The sequence below is a fragment of the Molossus molossus genome, unplaced genomic scaffold (genome assembly GCF_014108415.1).
Source record: "Molossus molossus isolate mMolMol1 unplaced genomic scaffold, mMolMol1.p scaffold_m16_p_17, whole genome shotgun sequence".
NCBI classification, from domain to species: Eukaryota; Metazoa; Chordata; class Mammalia; order Chiroptera; family Molossidae; genus Molossus; species Molossus molossus.
In genome coordinates, this window is record NW_023425352.1 from 23764651 (window position 1) to 23783177 (window position 18527).

At 45.6% G+C, this 18527-nt stretch overlaps 1 protein-coding gene across 1 annotated transcript; it reads right to left on the reverse strand.

Annotated features, from left to right (window-relative positions):
* Window positions 1–3981: 3981 nt before the first annotated feature.
* On the reverse strand, window positions 3982–16951 carry SCD (stearoyl-CoA desaturase). The gene is made up of 6 exons (XM_036265969.1): window positions 16518–16951; window positions 15724–16003; window positions 11824–11954; window positions 10183–10388; window positions 8502–8734; window positions 3982–5763 (listed from the first exon to the last, which is right to left on the reverse strand). The coding sequence occupies exons 1-6, from the start codon at window positions 16542–16544 to the stop codon at window positions 5564–5566; spliced, it is 1077 nt and encodes a 358-aa protein (XP_036121862.1). The 5' UTR covers window positions 16545–16951; the 3' UTR covers window positions 3982–5563.
* Between the last annotated feature and the right edge of the window lie 1576 nt (window positions 16952–18527).

The following is an 18527-nucleotide window of genomic DNA, read 5'->3' on the forward strand; positions in this document are numbered from 1 at the left end:
TTTCCCACTGTCTGAAGATAAATGGAAAAAATATCCTCAGGTGAGGATGAAAAAAAAGAAAAAAAAACACACAAAAAAACAGCCCCAGGCTAAAATAACAAACATAAGATACAGAACATCTAAAGGAAACAAAAAAGTATGTTTAACCAGAGGGAGGACAGCCAGGTATAAATTGAAAGGAGGAAATAAAAAAGTAGCAGAGCTTGGTGAAGATTAATTATTTGACGTGGATACAGGTTAATAGGAAATAAAACAGGCTTGGAAGGAACAGTGTAATTATAGAACTGAAAAAAAATAGTCCAGCTTGAACATTTTTTTTTCTTTATTGATTTTAGAGAGAGAGTAAGGAAGGGAGAAGGAGAGATAGAAACATCCATGAGAGAGAACATTGGCCGACTCCTGCATGCCCCACACTGGGCATTGGACCCACAACCTGGGCATGTGCCCTGACCAGACACCAAACCAGTGACCTCCTGGTACATGGGTTAAAGCTCAACCATGAGCCTCACTTGTCGGGCCCAGCTTGAACATTTTAAGCAAAACAGGGAAAGATGTGGAAAACCAGACATCGAAGAAGAAAATGCCACCATCAACTGAAATTACTGAGGTCTGGCAAGACCTCGATGAATATAGACTTGATTTTGGATGCATTGAATTAACCTGAGAGAATCTTGCTTCTTGTTCAAGGTGAGGGCAGCCTTACATTAGAGAGGGGAGTTGGTTCTAGGAAATTCTTAGAAGCCTAGATATTGCCAAGGTGACTCCTGTTGGAGTATGGAGCTTCTTCCAATTGTAAAAAGTCTGCCTTTCTTTTTCCGCATGAGGATTCTCAGAAAAAGTAGTAAAAGCTAAAGCCTTTTCCACTTATGATTATGAAGCCGTCTGCATTCCATGAATTTACAAACCTTCCCTTGGATTGTTTTCCTTTCTTCCTGCTGTCGTTAATCAGCATTTCCAGGAAGCCACTTTATTCCAGGACTGACTGCATTTCCGAGGACTGCCCAGCCTAGGTTGCATGATAAAAACTGCTTTCCCACTGTTTTTCCTGCTGCTAACTTCCTCTTGGGTCCATGTGACCATGTGACACACAAGAGACCTGGCATTTCCCCAGGGTCAAAGTGTCAGCTGGTACTAATATGTTTGGCTTAATGGCAGCAGACTCCTGGTTTCCTGTCTGAATTTAACCTAAAGTTACCCTTAGGAAGGACAGGGCAGGTTACTGGGGTATGAGTCAATCATTGTAGCTCTTACTTCCTTTTTACTCTTAAAGGTACAGGAAGAGGAACAGGAACAGGACCTAGATATTATGGTGGACCATTGAGCTAAGTCCCAGGAGACTTTGAATCACAGCCAAAAAACTTCCAGACACAGTGCAATCAGATTCACTTCACTTTTATTATGAACAAACACAATCTTAGATAAGTACAACTAGCTTCAGAGTTATTAATAGAAATTATTTCAAAATTATTCTTAGGTCACAAATAACTACTATCCCACATAAAAAAGGAAAAATCCCACCCAATCAAGGAAAAGGTATCCTGTGTATGTTTCCATGGCAATGAGTTCATGCATTCTCAAATTTTGTCTGGCTTGTTATCCACCACTTATCCAATGGATTTATTCAATTTCTCAGAGAAAACCATATAGATTAATGATAGCATCTGGAACACATATTCATGGTGGACACAATTCATGGTGGATACTGCTACTATAAAAATACCCAGGACTTAAGAGAATTTCTCTGCTGAAGGATCCCAAAATGCTTTATAAAAAGCATTAGTCACACCTCAAAACTGCCCTTTGAGGTAGGTCAGTATTATTCCCATTTTAACAGAAGGAAAACTGAGGCACATTATTGTTAAGTGACTTGCCCAGGGTCACATAGCAAGTCAGTGGCACAGTGGTAGGAGAGGCCTTGGCCTTAACCACCCAGGTAACATTGACATCTTGCTTTCTTCAACCTTTCATGCTGACCCATTTGAGCTATACTTACAGAGAATACACTCAGGATACTAGAAAACCAAAGAGAAAAACTTTCCATTTTAAATTCTACAACCATCCTTTAATCTAAAAAAAAAGAAAATTATAAATCAAATACATTCAAATTACTTCCACCCTCCATCAAAGATGAGCACTTAATAAACACAAACCTAAGATAAATTTCCAAAATGAAGCCCAGAAGGGAATCCTGCAAACAGCTGTACTGAAAATTCTCCAGCCAGGCCCTTTTCCACCAGCCACTCCTGCAGGCTCTCAGGTGCAAAGGAACTCCGCAGAGGAGCAAGGAGGGGGAGAGCAGGCTCATATGCAACACTGATTAGAAAAGATGTAAGGCACCCAAATAAGTTGTCAGCACACCCACAAAGCAGGACTGTTAGAAATTCAGACTTGATCAGATCTGAGTTTCTGGATCATTAATGCATTATTTGAATTCAGCTTTAAAATCTTGAAAAGTATTCCTTACTCAGTAGACATGCCCCCAACACATACATCCACGTATACATTGGGGCCCTCAGCCTGAGGACCCTGTCCAGACTTGTGTAGGGTCATTGCGTGGACCAGATCCATGGAACACAATTAGAATAGAAAGATAAAGTTGTTTTTGATCATTAATTATAAAGCAGGCATCTGATGACCTGTGGAATTAAAACTATCCAACAGACATTTCCAAGGGGTAGGTGTACTTGTCAGCAGATTGAAACTACAGTGATCTTCCATTAGATTCTTTTCTACAGAGAGGAATAGCTCAAAAGACAAACATACCGTTAGACCAGGGTTACCCCTGTAGCCTCTATGTATTCAGTTAATACAAGAAGAAAGGCCCTCCTCCCTTCCACCACTGGGGTTCAACAGTGGACAGAGCATTTGGTATTGTCCATTTCCAATCTTGGTAGAGAAAAGCCAGGCTTCTGCATTGACAACTGAGGTACAGGGACAGGAGTGGTCCAGGGTTCTCAAAATACCGATTTTTTCTTTTTCTTTTCAGACCTCTTCCACACTATTACCTACCCTAGGCTGTGCTGTAGGAAATGGTTAGTTTGCTGAACAGAGATGCTGTTCAGCAAAGTTTATGGCATCTCAAATCCCAAATCTCAGCAAAGGTTTGCAGTGTACCCTGGCTCTAGGGAACAAACAGGGCCTCCTTTCAAATGAGGCACTTTGGAACTTGCCTTTGTTTCTTGTGCTTCCCAGTGAAGACTAGGCTCCCTCCTACTTCTACCAGCACTGCAGTCAGCTGGGAGCATGGACTAAAGCTGGGCAGGGTAAATAAGCAAGCAGGGGGCATCCAGTATGTTCTCTGGTTCTGACCCAGACAGAGGAGACTGAAAACAAACTCTCTTTTGCTCTGTGGCTGGCTCACGGGCATGATGCAAGCATTTGACCTGGCTGTGCCTCATGAGAGAGCACCCGAGCCAGGGATGTTTCTAAAAGCGTTTGCCAGCCTTGTCTTGAGTCACCAGCGTGGCAGTGGATCACAGGAGTTTAGGTGGAGAGAATCAGGAGACCGAGTGAAAGTGGCAGCAAGCTCAACTTTATAAAGAGAAACAGTGGTTCAGTGACCCTGAGCATTCTGTCCGCCTGGGCAGCAATAGCCATCACAGCCTCTGAATACACAAAGGAGGCTGCCTGTCCAGACAGAAAAGAAAACATCAGGGAATAGGTAGAACCAGTAGGAGGACAGATAGGGTAGAGCCAGGAATCAATAATCAGGGTAATTAAAAGACTTCTACTTGCCCCCAAGCAGTCCTATACTTTAAGCTAGATCCGCAATTTTCAACTGGTGTGCCACAAGCATTTTTAAAACACACAATACCTGACTATTTAGTCAGGGCACTGACCTCTTTTCCCTTCGATTGTCAAATAAAAAAAAAATGACAACAGCCAACACAACAATAGCTGTCTGATGTGAACAAATCAAAATTATACCTATTTTATTTTTTGTTAAATCAGCAAAACTATTTTTTGGTGTGCCGTAGAATTTAGTAATTAGTTTATGTGTGCCATGAGACAAAAAAGGTTGAAAATCACTGGGTTAGTTGTTAACAAAGCAAAAATGAGTGAAATAGTCTGACATTGTGGAGAGAAGCTTTCCAGTTTTTACTTATTCCAAGGAGAAATAGGAGTCAATAAATAAACCTAACAACTCATTTGTTTGGATAACCAGCTTTTGTATTAGGACACCCAATAACTTTCTCAATTCCAGACAATGTGTTCTCAAAGTCCTTCTTCTGTCGAGTTATCTCTCAGTAACTTCCTACAGACCCTGTACCTCAACCTGTCCATCTTAACCTGTCCAACAATGGGTAGAAAGTGTACAACCCACCTAATTCCTCCTCTTCTTCAAGCATTCTTCTTTCAGAGGGAAACACTCTGACTGAATTATTTAATATTCTAAGCAAAGTATCTGTGTGTGTGTGTGTGTGTGTGTGTGTGTATGTATGTATAGTATATATATATGTTTGACCTACCTCCTAAAATCCTTCCTTTTTTGAATGCTCACCACTATGCCACCGATGCATTCCTTTTTTGGATGTCTGAAAATGCGGCAGCCAACTTATTACTATAAGTGGAGCTGACCAATATCCCAGGGGTCAGAGAGCAGAGCAGAAAGATGGAATAATTTTGATGATTCCAAGAGCTGCTGGATTCACCAATTCTGGAAACAACCAACCTCAAGAATTCCTGATATATGAAATAAGAAATCTTCCTGTTATTAAAGAAAAGAAATCTTTCTTCTTCAAAGATAAGCTGTACTACAAACTAAATGCTTCTTTATCCGCAGTCTAGAGTCTATTGCGACCTCAGATTTGCTTTTGTTTTCTAGCACTGCTAAGCTCCATGGCCATTCCCTACTCAGAGACAGGAGAGACAGGAGGCATGCTGTGCGGTGTGGCTTGATGTCCTTGTTAGGTAGGCAGCTGTATGTTTGGTCACATCAGGAGCTTCTTCTTGCTTTGTTTTCCACCTCACCCCATTCTTACTTAGCAATCATATCATGCATGCTAACTATCTCCCTGACAATTTTGCTGCTTTAGAAGCTTTGTGACAAATAAAGTTGTTTTTTCATTCCATCTAGGAAAAGTCTGAAATGAAGATAATTAATAAGGGTCTTCCCAGACAATGTTGTCAAATCTCCAGCTTGAGCCACCTACCTTGAAGCTCAGGACAGCTCAAGGAAAGAGTTATCCGAGGCAAAACCACTAGTTTTGGATGACAGAAAGGTTGTCTAGACTTCAGATGCTGGACACCCACCAATGCCTTACCAGCTGCTTGTATGGGAACCAATGAGGGAGAAGAGAAAGGAAGGTGATAGGAACACAGCAAAGAAAGGGGCAATGGATCTAGAAGATAGGGAAGAGAAGAGATGAAAGAATATCAGCTTAGCATCATGAAGGCAGAGTTGTTGGCTTTCAATACTTTTGAATTTTAAAAGAATACTGTACTGGAATGGGTTAACATCATCATCTTTAGCATCCTGGTAGCATTATTCAGTAGTTAATAAACAGAACATTAAAACTCTGCCTGGCTGGCTTTTGGAAAAGGAAACCTAAGGACCCAAAACTCAGCCGCTCTTGTAGCTTCCATCTCCAGTTCTTTTAACCTTGGCCAAGACGGCTGCCTTGGATACTTTCTTCCGGTCATAAGCCAGACCAAGGGCAGCCATGCAATCGATGAAGAATGTGGTAAAGTTGATGTGCCAGCGGTACTCACTGGTGGAGTAGTCATAGGGGAAGGAGTGATGGTAGTTGTGGAAACCCTCCCCTGGAACAAAGACAAAGAAAAAGGTTATGGCACTCTATGGTGAACTGCTGTCTTCCTGATCTTGGAACACCAGGTACCTACCAGAGTACCTCAAACCTAGTAGAAATTTGTTGTTGTTGGGTGAATGAATGAAACCAGTCTCTTCTACTCTGAACCAAATAGATCTCCTCAGAGGCTTCTTAAGAAATGAATGAGGAGCTATGGTCACCCATGGCTGTCTGGGAGCCCTTGTTCAAGGAGGACTGGCATTTTCTCTCAGAGGATAAGATGACTAAAATGAAAGTGCTATAACTGGAAATGGATTTTAGAGTGGAAAATTCTAGAACTTCACTAAATATTGGTCTGAGATCCTCAAGGCTATGTGTATATACATGTTAGGGTGGGGAGAGGAGAGTCCAGAATGAAGAACTTTTGCTGTGTTTCTTACAAAGGTGAGCACAGGAGTACACCTGCACTGGGACTTCCTCCAAGCATATGAGAGACCAACAGAATTGGGCAGCAACAGCCAAAAGTCAGAAGTTAGGAGGCCCAGCCCAGGGGCTGCAGTGACCTCAGCCACTACTGGTTCAGTAGACTCTCTGGCTTTGAATTCTTTGAGCTTTGACCCTGGTGTGGTGGCAAGGCAGATAAAACAGAAGTTCTCTGAGGGAGTCAGTACCAAAATGCTTAGATACTCCCTCTAACTTCTGAGATTCTGAGATGAGCAGTTCATATTGCTAGATGGAGGAAAAACAAAATTCTGGATTCACGATAATTTCTGTAATGGATAAAACTTTGGAAACTCCACAGAGAGTTCTTCAACCTTTGGCAGAACCCTCTTCCTGAACTGCATTCAACAATAACAATACTGACCCTTATGAGGCTGGGGTAAAGCCGGGTAAAAAATAGCTAGTAAAAGAGCATATTGAACCCTTTGAAGATAAAAGAACCTCAGTAGAATGGTAATGATATTAATAACAAGCAAGTAAAGAAAGTCTTGAAAAGTAAATGGCATCATCCAAGGCATCTCAAGGTGTGCCTTCTCTCTGTGCACTGGATTTTCAACAGTGTGAACTGAGTAGCAGGGTAGAATGATCCCAAGGGTAAAGGCACTGACAGAGGATTGCTAATTTCCATAAATGACTCTGTATAAAGCACTAACCAGGCCTATACTTATCAGATTTAAAACTGAATCAGAAACACACACAGCCAAGGGGGAGAAAAGGGAAGGCGGGGTCAGTGGGTAGAAGGACAAGACTTTGCAACCAGGATAGCAAGATATAGCCCAAGAAAGGCTCAAGGGAGGTCAGCTTTGGCAGAGAGATGAGCATGTGACTGCGGGGGAGGTAATTCAAGAAGACAAGATTAGAAAGGCAGGAAGCAAGCTAGAGGAGAACAAAGGGTGAGGTGATAGGGAGGAAAGAAGCAGGTATGGACAAATAAATAACTGAGACAAAGTAAGATATTGGGGGCTACTTTGGTGTGTGTATGTGTGCGTGTGTGTCTGGGCACAAGGCAGCCACTTTGAATTGATGGTCAAAAAGAGGCTGCAACTGGGAAAGCTCACTCTAGATCCATTTGCAATACAGGACAAATCTCATTCCAGAAACTTCCATTTCTATGACAATCTCAGACTTATATGGCCTAGGCGATTTACTTCAAAAATGGCTCAGAGTAAGAACATGGTAGAAGGTGCCTGAAAGGAGAGGGGAGAGGCATGAAAGATAAAAAGAGATAGGAAAAAAACACGCTTTGAGCGCAGATAGTAATAGTAAAGATGGTCAGGGATGAGTCTATAAAGGAAGATTTTAAAGAGAAAAAGGTGACTGTTAGCACGACACGCACACACATGTGGAACAGTGAGCTTGCCTAGATATACTGGATGACCAATAGTACTGATCGCTGGTGAGGAAGAAGAGGCCATTGGGTTTGCTTGAAAGGAAAGCTAATTTCAGGCCTTAGTAAAAGTTTCTATTTAGTTGAAAACAGTGACAGAAAAAAAAACAACAAATGGAGACAGTAGAACCCTGTTGTCCTAGACTCTGGCTATTAGGACTCAAATTATAGAGAGAAATAACTCATGAATAGCCAGTATTAGATCAGCCAGCAGGCAGTTGTGATCAGGCTACCTGCTTCATCAGGAGTTCCCTAAGCCATACTGGCTGAGGGGGTGTTCTTAGCACAGAATAAAGCAGAAGAGAGAAAAATCAAGGACAGGAGACAAGAATGGTAGGTGGTGGGAAAGGGCCACCAACAGTTGCTTTGATGTCCTTCTGACTGGCATGACCAGGCAGTAAGAATGGCATATACTTCAAGTGTGGCCTATCTGAATACAGCAAAAAGATAAAAGAGAAACTTATTGAATTAATTTACAACTATGAATTCTACATTTTATATGGTATATTTAAATATAAACCACTAGGCCTACTGGCCACCCAGAGGACCCTATTGTTCTATTTATACATTACCGGCCCCAAGCAAGACTGCAGTCCAGCCCAGAAGTGACTGCGAAATGGAAAACCCAAAGGGGCTCATCTACATAGCATTTGGGGATGGTTTTAGAACCCGGAATCAAAAGCATTGTCATTTTTTACCCTTGCTGTCTGGCTCTCAAGAGTTTTCTATTACCCCTTAGTTTTAGAGTGAAAAACAGATAGAAAGAGGTCATAAAACAAGTTAATCTGGTTTTTCTGGTTCCTGGCCTAATACCCTAAACAGCAGACCACTAGATGTGGTCTTGCCGTGGACCACTGACTTACCCACAGCTCCCATGGACACCAGGATATTCTCTCGGGGGTTAATGTTCTTGTCATAAGGGCGATATCCGTAGAGGTGGGCAGCACTATTCACCAGCCAGGTGGCATTGAGCACAACGGCGTACCGCAAGAAAGTGGCAACATATAAGCTGTGTCGAAAAGTTTCACCCCAGAAATACCAGGGCACAATTGTGGGCAGGATGAAGCACATCATCAGGACAGCGGGCTTGTAATACCTACACGGAGAGACCAGACACTGAGTCAGTGGAGAGAGGACTTAGACTTGCCTGATTTCCATTATTGATGGGTTGAACTCTCTCCTACATTGTGAGGAAGGTGTGGCAGTCAACAGAGCAAGAGGGATGAGGTGGGGAATCTTGTGAGAACATGGGGTTATTATCTCACTTTTTAGATGAGGTAATGAGGGGTTAAATGACTTTTCTAAAATTGCACCATGAGGAACCAGTGGAGCAAGGGTTAAAATGCTGGTCTGATTCAAAATTTATTGCTCTCTTTTTTTTTTTTTTTAATACAGCATAATTCGAGGTGGGTAAAACAGGTGAGGTCCAGATTACAAATGAATGCACCGAGTTCTCCTTCCCAGGCTATTTTTCCATTCTGCCTGTGGGCTCCTCCCTCTTTCCGGTCAGCACTCTTTGCAGAGTCCACGTTTACTGTCTTGCCTCCATTCCTGCCAGTCATCCTCTAACCCTTCCTCTCATTTTCCCTCAGGGTCTTCAATGCCTGCTGGTCTCTGATCCTCAGGCCCTGTCCCATTATTCAATCTCTCAAGTGTAGACCAGGCCATTGACTTATTTCCTGCGTCTCTTCAGCAGTCAAGCCTGATGCTCGTATTATCATTGGTAACCTGCATTCAACTCCTTTCCAGTCTTCCCTCTGCGTCCTTGGCATGGGTCCTTGCTATCTCCTGCTTCTCACCTCTCTGGCTCAACGGTTTCATCACCTGTCATGAAAGTGATCTCTCTGAAGCACAACTCTGACCATGACACATTCCCACTCAAAAAAACTTTCAATGGTTTCCTATTGCCTATCAAATGAAAACCTAAGTCTGCTTTTAAGACTCTATAAGAATGGCACCAGTCTCCCTGTCTAGTCTGAATTCTACCACACCCTATACTTCAAGCAAAAGGACTCTGTTGCTGGAACATACTTGAGGCTTTAGCTCATTCTGTTCTTTTTGTACTGTTTCTCCCTCTCCTGTGACACCTGTGAAATTCTCTACCCATCAGTGGATTTCAAAGCTATTTTCTTCATCAACCCTTCCCAGATATTCCCCACTATGCAGTCTCTCTCTCCTTTGTGCCTCTTCCTGGTACAGAAAACATTTTGCCTTGTATCATAGTTATTCAGACACTTAGCTTATCCTTTCACTCACCAATAGGCTACAAACTCCTTGAGGTAAGGACTATGACACAATCATCTTTGTATCCATGACTTCCTAGGTCAATAAGCATTTGTTGAATTTAATTCATTTAATTAGGATAGCTCAGAAAGAACAATAGTCTATGGCTGTGGAGTTGGGGGCTGTTAAACATTGGGGTTTTAAATTATGATTTTGAATATACAAGCCCAGTGAATTTCTCAGTTAATGTTTATAAGTCTTAAGAGAAAAAGGGGAGTCCCCAAATGCCAGGTGCCCAGCTCCATTGCCACTCCCACTCACCTCCTCTGGAACATCACCAGCTTCTCGGCTTTTAGGTCAGACAAGTCTAGCAAACTACCCTTCTCTTTGACAGCTGGGTGTTTGCGCACAAGCAGCCAACCCACGTGAGAGAAGAAAAAGCCACGTCGGGCATTGTGGGGATCAGCATCTGATTCTGAAAACTTGTGGTGAACACGGTGATCTCGGGCCCATTCATAAGCATCATTCTGGAGAGACAGAGAAGAAGAATGTAGGCCTGAGGAGAGACACCCTCTTGGTGCAATCCCAATGGATAGACATCTTTAAGAGCCCATGGCTTTCAGCCCAATGTCATAAAATACCCAGGAGCTGGGGCTACAAAGGAGGGTCATGGAGTTTCCTCTTCTTTTTTCCCAATTTGCCACTGAAGCTTAAGTGGAAAAGCAACTTAAAGTCCCAGGACCACATGAATAGAACTGACTGCTTCATGAAGGTTAAACAGTGGGCAGCATGGAGGTAGATCATGGAGCCCAGAGAGCTTCATTAGCAGAGAACATTGTAATGCTTCAAGCAAGAAATGTTGGGAAAGGGCATCACGGGATACCTAATCCCTGGGCAGGGAGAACAAGACAGGCAGCCTTGCGCCCTAGGGTCCTGGTTAGTGGGTGAGACTGCAGAGAGCTGCACTCTGATGCCTTGGCAAGAGACAGCTCACAGCTCAGCAAGGCCAGGCATATAAATCACAAGCTTGGCCACATTCCCAAATGACCGCTGGGCTCCTCGGGGACTCTTTATTCCTTAAAGAATGTATAAACATGTCTTCCTTACCTTTGCCCCAATACCAGAAGCCTTCAAGGTATAAAGTACTATTGCACAGATGATTATGTAACTTTGGTAAGTACCTACATCAAATTTGGTTGCCTCTTTTTTTCCCCTCTGCTCCAATCTAAGCCCCACATCACATGCTATCCTTTGGCCATTGCTACCACTTAATAGTTACGAGTTCCCTGTTCCCAATTTCCTTCATTCTATCTCTGCTATAAACTTTCTGCCTCATCAAACCTCCATATTTGACTTAGCCAGCTTGGCAGCCCAAGCTAGGACCATATGTTGGCCTCCCTAACCTCTCAGTGACATAAATTTTTCATAAAAAATTGGAATAAGAATAGAACCTACCACCTAAGAGAATTTTATGAGGTAATCTACATCAGGTACTTAGAATACCAGGCACACACTCAGCACTATAAGTATTTGCTCTCATCACCTGAAAACAACAGAACTCCTGTGTCTATGAAACATCCACTGCAATCCCATTAAGGTGGAGTCATAAGAGATTCACCTAAAATGGTGAGTCTGTTGTCCAATGTCTGCCCAGCATCATAAACTAAGGCTTATGCATTGTAGCCCCTGAGGATGAAGAACCCCAACAGCTAGACTATGTGATAACAGAGGAACCTTAGGATAACTAGACTATTTCCTATTCATCTCCTGTTTTCCTTTTCTAGTGACTTAGAAGTGTGCTTATTCTTTATGGACTTAAAGACTGGGTCTGCACAGGTGACCACAAGGAGAGAGGAAAGTGAAATGGTGTCCAGGTGTTGCCCCCCTCCAGGTGCTGGTCTCCATTCAGCCCCTGATCATTGACAGAGCACAGGAGAGAGCTGAGCAGAGCCGGTTTCCTACCTGGAATGCCATGGTGTTGGCAATGATCAGGAAGACCCGCAGGGGCAGCCGAGCCTTGTAACTCCGGTGACTCCACAGGCGATGGGCTCCTGCTGTTATGCCCAGGGCGCTGACCATGTAGTAGAGAAATGCTGCCAGGCAGAAACAGTGAGAGGTCAATAATCTGGAAGATCATTCACATGTGGTTCTCTGTGTGTCTGCTATGTCCTCAGAGGCTTCGGGTGGGGATTTGCTTTTCCCTGAAGTACAGAGACACCTTGATCTCTTAGATCTCTCCTATTTTATTACTTGAAAAATACCATCATCTCCCATCCTCTCCACATAGGAACTGGAAGGAGCTAAGGAGTCCCGGGAGCTTTAGAAAGGCAGGACAGAGAAGAGAGAGCTTACTGCCCAGCCACTGATCACGCTTAGTCATAAGTAATATTATCCTATGTCCCGTCTCCTTTTACCTTCAGCTCAGCTTCCCCCCAAATTTTAAGGACTACAGACTACTCCTACAGAGCTTAGGACTCATAAGCAAGGGTAGTCTTAAAATATTTAACAGCCGGTATGATCTGGGCACTCGCTAATTCAAAGGGCTCTGTGTTCTAGAGGACACTTGGGAGCTCGGAACTCTGGCTATTTACCAACTGATACAAAAACATTTCAATATTTGTCTCCATATTAGGGGACAATCTGCCCTGCACATAAGTCATATCTGCACAGTGTCTTAAGCCTAGCCAAGAATTTGATATTCTGATTCTCCGGATTCCTTGAATGGGCTTTAAGATCCTCACTTTGCAGTTGAAGAAGATGCTCGGATAGGTCTCGTTTATCTGTGGTCATAGGCCAGTAAAGAATGGAACCACGGTTTGAAACTAGGATTTCTGTTAACAGTGTGTATGTTTCAGCTCTACCATCCAGCTCCTCAGGATGTGCACATAGTTCCTGTGCCTCTCCTTTGCCACCTCCCTCTGTTAGCCCATACTCTCTTTGGCAAGGCTAATTTTAGACAATGATGAAATTTGCTCAAGGCTGTGGGTGGAACACCCCAACACTGTCCCCCCTCACCTTCCTGGAGGCCTGCTAGCTCAGGAGGTGCCAGCTATAACCTCTAACTGGGAAGTGGGTTGCTGGTGTACCTATCTTCCTCTGTTCAGTGGCTCCAGGAGGCAGGGCCTGAGTGAGGCCTTGGTAGAGCCGATGACTGCTGACAATGTTTCATTCCTAGGGCAACAGCTAGAAACAATGGATCCTCAGTGGCCACAGAATTTAGTTGCAGTTGGAGACGCCACACATTGTAACAAATTGTCCTGTGTTCTTCTCCAGCCATAGATAGCAGTTTCCTAAACAGCCCCCTCCTCTTCCCAGCTCTATCTACCTCCACCTTATCCTAGTCCTACAGGATCCCAAGGACAGCCATGGAGCCAGCGTCTATCCCAGTGAAAGTTCTGTCTCCAACCCCTCTACGCTGAGATTAGGGCCCCAGGTGGTTTGCTGACCTCAAGCCATATGGCAAAAATCTGCTTGCATCTGCACCTGGAAAAATGACAGTTGAGCCACAACCACACAAATCATCAAGGAAGAAAAATGGCTTTGGGCACAAAAACAGAAACACTTGGCTTAGAAGCAAGGAAGCTTCCGGGGTGGTTTCATGCCACAGATGACCCTGGCGAGTTAACTCAGAAAGCACATAAGATCCTAGTATTAACAGGGGAATTGGGAAAAGAACCCAGATGTTCTAGTGCCTTTTCTATCAACACCTTTAAGCCTATCAACTAGAGTGAGGCTCATTCTCTACTAATGTCCAAATTGGCATTTAAGCAAAATCTCATAGCTTTTGTCCTAAGAGATGAGACGTTTTGCCCCTTAGCCCTCAATGTTGCCAGAGATACCTTTCAGCTGCTCCTAAGGGCCCCTCTGGGAGGCTCTCTAAATTGCTCAGTCTCAAGAAATGCTGTAATCACAACCAGTTGCTAATTTAACACTGTCCTTGGAGGTGATTAAAAAAAAAAAAAAAAAAATGAGGCCAAGCTCCTAAACTCTGAAAGTGGGACCCCTGACAGTCTCTGTCTCTTTCTTATTCCTTAAAACAGAGGAGTTTTGCTATTCTCATATCAGAATGGTCATTCAGTCAGCATCCACCACAGGGCCAAGGGAAAGGAGTACAGAGAAGATCACCATCCAGTTTCTGTGTGCCACATTTCTCTTTCCAAAGGCCTAGTGCACACCCATGGGCAGGGCACAAAAAGGAAGTGGGCACATTCTTGGTTTAGGGATTGCACTATGCCCCCTGCACCAGCAGCCGAAGGTAGGGAGCAAGCAGAAGCAAGCTGGCTAAACTCTGGACTTAACCAGAACTACAGGGAGTGCTGAGGCTGGACGGGGCCTACAGGCAACAAAACTACTTGTGAAGATTCCTCTTTGGGAGTGGAGGGGTGGAGAGAGGAATCCAGTTCCCCTGGGGAATCCTCATGCTGCAACTGCAGTTCAGCTGGGTTCTCAGAGGGGCTAGAGAGCAGATGTGCCCCTCTGCTCACAAATACAAGAGCCCTTCCTGGTCTGCAGAAGAACTGATTTTCTGTGCCTGGCCAGCCCCAGCAATGACACATCTGTCACCTAAGGAGCACTATCTTCCTGATCCTAAAAAAGTATTCTTGTCCCAGTTTGTACCTGGAAAGGTTGAGATCCCTACCCAATTGTGTTTCACTGTCTGAGGCACTGAGATTTCTCAATACAAAGCTCTAGGGACCAGGTCCCACCACCTTTAGATGAAAGAGGTCCTAGGAGAATCAGCTAAAACTTGGTCTACTAGCCCTTCTACATAACTACCCTCCAAGAGTGCAGCTCTCAGCAAGCACCACACACCTGAGACTACTCTGGAAACCCTAACATCGGTTCCTGGAGAGATCCAACTCACCATCATCAGAGAGGGTGGGTCTTTGGAGTTCCCTGCTCTCCCCTCCCCAGCTCAGGCTTATGGTGGCCGAGGTGAAAATGCCTGCAAAGCGCATGTGTTTGGGGGAGGGGGGGGGGCTTGCTATCAGCTCATACCCATGGATCCCTGAAAAAGCTGAGCTAAGGGCAGGTCAGGGACAGAATTGGGAACTGTCTCCCTCACTGCAGCAGCCTCAAAGCTGGGGCCGCTTAGGGCTCTTTTCTGGCCTGGTCTAGCTGTCTTAGCAAGGAGAGACTGCATGGCATCAGGAGACGGGCTGGAGCAGCCTAGGAGTGGGACACGAAACATATCCTCAGCTGTATTTCAAAGGACATTTCGCTGAGCCGTGCATACAGTTCCCTGGAGACCTACAGGGAATCACAGAACACCACATCTGTTTAACTTGGGTCCTATAGGAGCCTTTATCTTTCTTTCTTTCTAACAAAGGAGGCTGTTGGGCCAAGGGTCAGGGCAAATAACTGTGTGGGTAACTACCTCTCTGTTCCTCCTTCTCCTACTCTCTTCCTGCACAGTTTCTCTTGCTGTCCCATGACTGCACTCAGCATATACCCCCTGATACCACTGGTCTTATCCCATGTTCCCATGCCTCCCAGGTAGGGTCCTTGATTATTTTGTGGATGACAGGGCTGGGACAAGCAATCAAGCAAATGGCTTGAAACAGAAAAACTCTTTCAGGGGAAGCTGACTCTCTGGCACAGGTCTATTTACTTCAAAGCCTGCAGCACATAGTCTCAGGCTCCTTCCCCAACACCCTTATGAAAAGACCCCCAGCATTGCCACCCCTGCCTCTCACTCCCCTTAATCTCTGTTCCCAGACCACTCAGCCTCTTGGAAATCACTGGGAAACCTGGGCGGGGGGGAGGGGAGGGCTGATGTCTCTGTTCCATGTAAGCAACTACCTTATTAAAGAGTGGAGAGAACCTGGGGTATTGGGTCAGGAGGACAAGAAAAACTCTTACCCCAGATCCAGGTGTAGAGCTTGCATGTGGGGATTAATATGATCCCATACAGGGCTCCCAAGTGTAGCAGAGACATAAGGATGATGTTCCTCCAGACATACTCAAACTTGGGCCTCGGGCCCTCCTTATCCTTATAGCTTGGGTCATAGATGTCATCTTTCATTTCAGGGCGGATGTCTTCATCCGCGTGTAGGAGATTCTCCAACTTGCCTTCTCCATTCTGCAGGATCTTGGAGGGAGGCTCTGTGATGGTGGTGGTGGTTGTGTAGGAGCTAGAGATCTGGAAGGGAGAGGAAGTGGAGAGTCAGGAGAGAGGAGATTACACGTGGAGGTAGCAGGGACCATTTAACTCTCTCATCAAGCTGGGGGAAGGGTGAAGTACTGGCAGAGACCCTGCGCCAATACCCAGGTTAACTGAAGGCGGATGGAAGAAAAGGAAGCCCCCAGGAACTGTGCAGATAGATTGGAGAGAGGGGCTGAAACCTCAAGGTGAAGGGGCAATAGAAAGGAGTAAAAACACTTTCACCCCTTCGAACACACAAAGAAACACCCTTAGGCATACATACATAAGGGTGTCGGCACGATCCGGTTTTTCTTTTAAGCTCAAGAAAAGAAAGTTCAGAAACCAAGTCCCCAAATTACAATCCACATTCCCAACAAACGAAGGCAGTACAACTCGCAAATGATGGCTCGGTCCTCCGCGGAGATCTCAACTTCTCCATCAATGGGTCACCTAGAAGCCCAGCCAGCGCCGGCTACCCCGCGGTCTGGAAGCCAATGCTGGGAAAACTCACCTCCTCTTGCAGCAAGTGGGCCGGCATCTGGGCTCTCTGATGCTGGGATCACTTTCCCAGGGCTGAGACTGCGGATCGAAGTTCGGGACAGCTGGGACTCCGGCGAGATTTCGGTGGCGGGGTCCAAGTTTGTGCGGCGTTGGACGGAGTTGCGCTGGGAATCCTCTACCGCCTTGCGCGCTGGATCTGTGACCAGTGTGCGGAGATCTCCCAAGCCTGGGTATTTAAAGGCTAGAGCTGGCAGTGGATGACCGTGTCCAGTATTTCCTCAGACTTCTTTTATTCGCTGCCAACAGGGGCAAAGTGCGCAGAGTTGGTTCGCCGCCGTGGGACCCCCGCATGGGCGGAGAGGGGAGGAGACAGCAACGAGGCGTGCTAGGGGCCCGACACGCAAAACCTGGATGCTGCAGACATACCGCGGCTCAGCAGCCGCAGCTCCTGCCCCTGGGGAAATGCTAATGGGCTTCTGTAGACTCTGGAGCGTCATTGGCCGAAGGGAATTTGGTGCCACCTCGTCCTGCCGTTGCCATTGGCTCGGCGCAATCTGCTGTTCCCTCTGCCGCGAGCTCCTCGCTCCCCCTCCCCATCCCTTTCTCCTCGGCTTCCCTTCCACCGGCCGCTGGGCCTCTGTCCGGCACCCCGCGGTCTCAGAGGCTCTAGGGAGCTTTCTCTCCGGAAGACCAAGAGGACCTGGTCCGGGAATAGGGGGTGGGTACCAGCCCAGGATTGGCCCCCAAGCCCTTTGCAAATGGATGGGCACTGGGGAAGTTTAACAGAAAACAGTAGAGAGGCCACGGGGACGAGCACTACGCACAACTCCATCCTGCTTTCCCCACTGTTCCCAGAGACGTGTGGGGAAGGAAGACGTGGCGTTTAACCTGGGGTCGGGTTGGCATGAGGCCGGGGAGCCCGCCGCCCTCCCTAGCGAGCGCTGGGGACTCGGTCCGCTGGGGAACAATGGCTCTGCCCCGCCCACCAGCTCTGTGTAACCAGAGATCGCTGAACTCGCCGAGTCTTCGGGTGGGCGGTAGAGCGTACGCACGCCCATCCACATGTGTGTGGACCTGCACGCGCGCATGATGCTCAGCCAGTAGGCACTCCCAGCAGAGTCGGTCACGCCAGGCACCGGCGAGCCATCCCACCCCTCTGCCCACTCCTCCAGACCGTGCGCGGCATGTTTTGGAGATTCTTCAGAGGATCAGGTTGTAATTTTGAAATTTCCTTCATGGAAAAAATGCAGGAAGCACTGACATGGGCTTTCACCCAAAGCAGGAGAAAGGGCTGTATGAAACAAGAATAGCTGATAGGTATGAAATTATTACTGCAAGCCAATTCACAAAAATAATTTTATTTAATCCTTACTGTGACCATCCATATGAGGTGGGTAGTCCATATTGTCTTTAAAGATGAGAAAAGTCAGATATGGAGAGATTAAATAACTCTCTGTGGTCACAGAAGCCAGAAAGTGGTGGAGCTAGGAGCTGAGCCCAGAAGTGTGATGCTAGAGTCCAAACTCGTATTCTCTGGGTTCTTGAGATGCTCTTACCTCACTGACCTGTCCCTCATGCCCTCCCTGTCTTCTCTAGGTCTGTGGAAGCCTTAGCATGAGAGTAAGCTGAGAACCAGGCAGGCTCTGCATTCTCCCATCACCCTTCCATAGCTATGCCTCCTCAAACGCTAGCCCAGGATTCTTCCTCTGGGAAGAGGAGAAAATAAGAACTCCTTTGCAAACAATGGATTTCTCAGGAAGACAGGCACCCGGAATTACTTGGGAGGAGGATTAAGAAGCTCCTTGTTGGCCACTGGTCTCAAGGTCAGGCCAACTCTCTGATCAGTCACCAGGTACCTCCATTGTAGTCCTGGCCCTCTGTCTAGTGCAGAAGTTTTATTTTATTTTATTTTTATTTGTATTTTTTTTAATGGAAGGTTTTATTTATTTATTTATTTTTTCTTTATTGATTTGCGGGGGGGGGGGGAGAGACAGAGACAGAGATAGAAACATTGATGAGA

Coding starts and splice junctions, on each gene's coding strand:
- SCD (XM_036265969.1), bottom strand. CDS start 16,544: ATGCCGGCCCACTTGCTGCAAGAGGAG. Junction 16,004..16,517: donor CCCACTTGCTGCAAGAGGAG/GTGAGTTTTCCC, acceptor TCTCCCTTCCAG/ATCTCTAGCTCCTACACAAC. Junction 11,955..15,723: donor GCTCTACACCTGGATCTGGG/GTAAGAGTTTTT, acceptor TCTGCCTGGCAG/CATTTCTCTACTACATGGTC.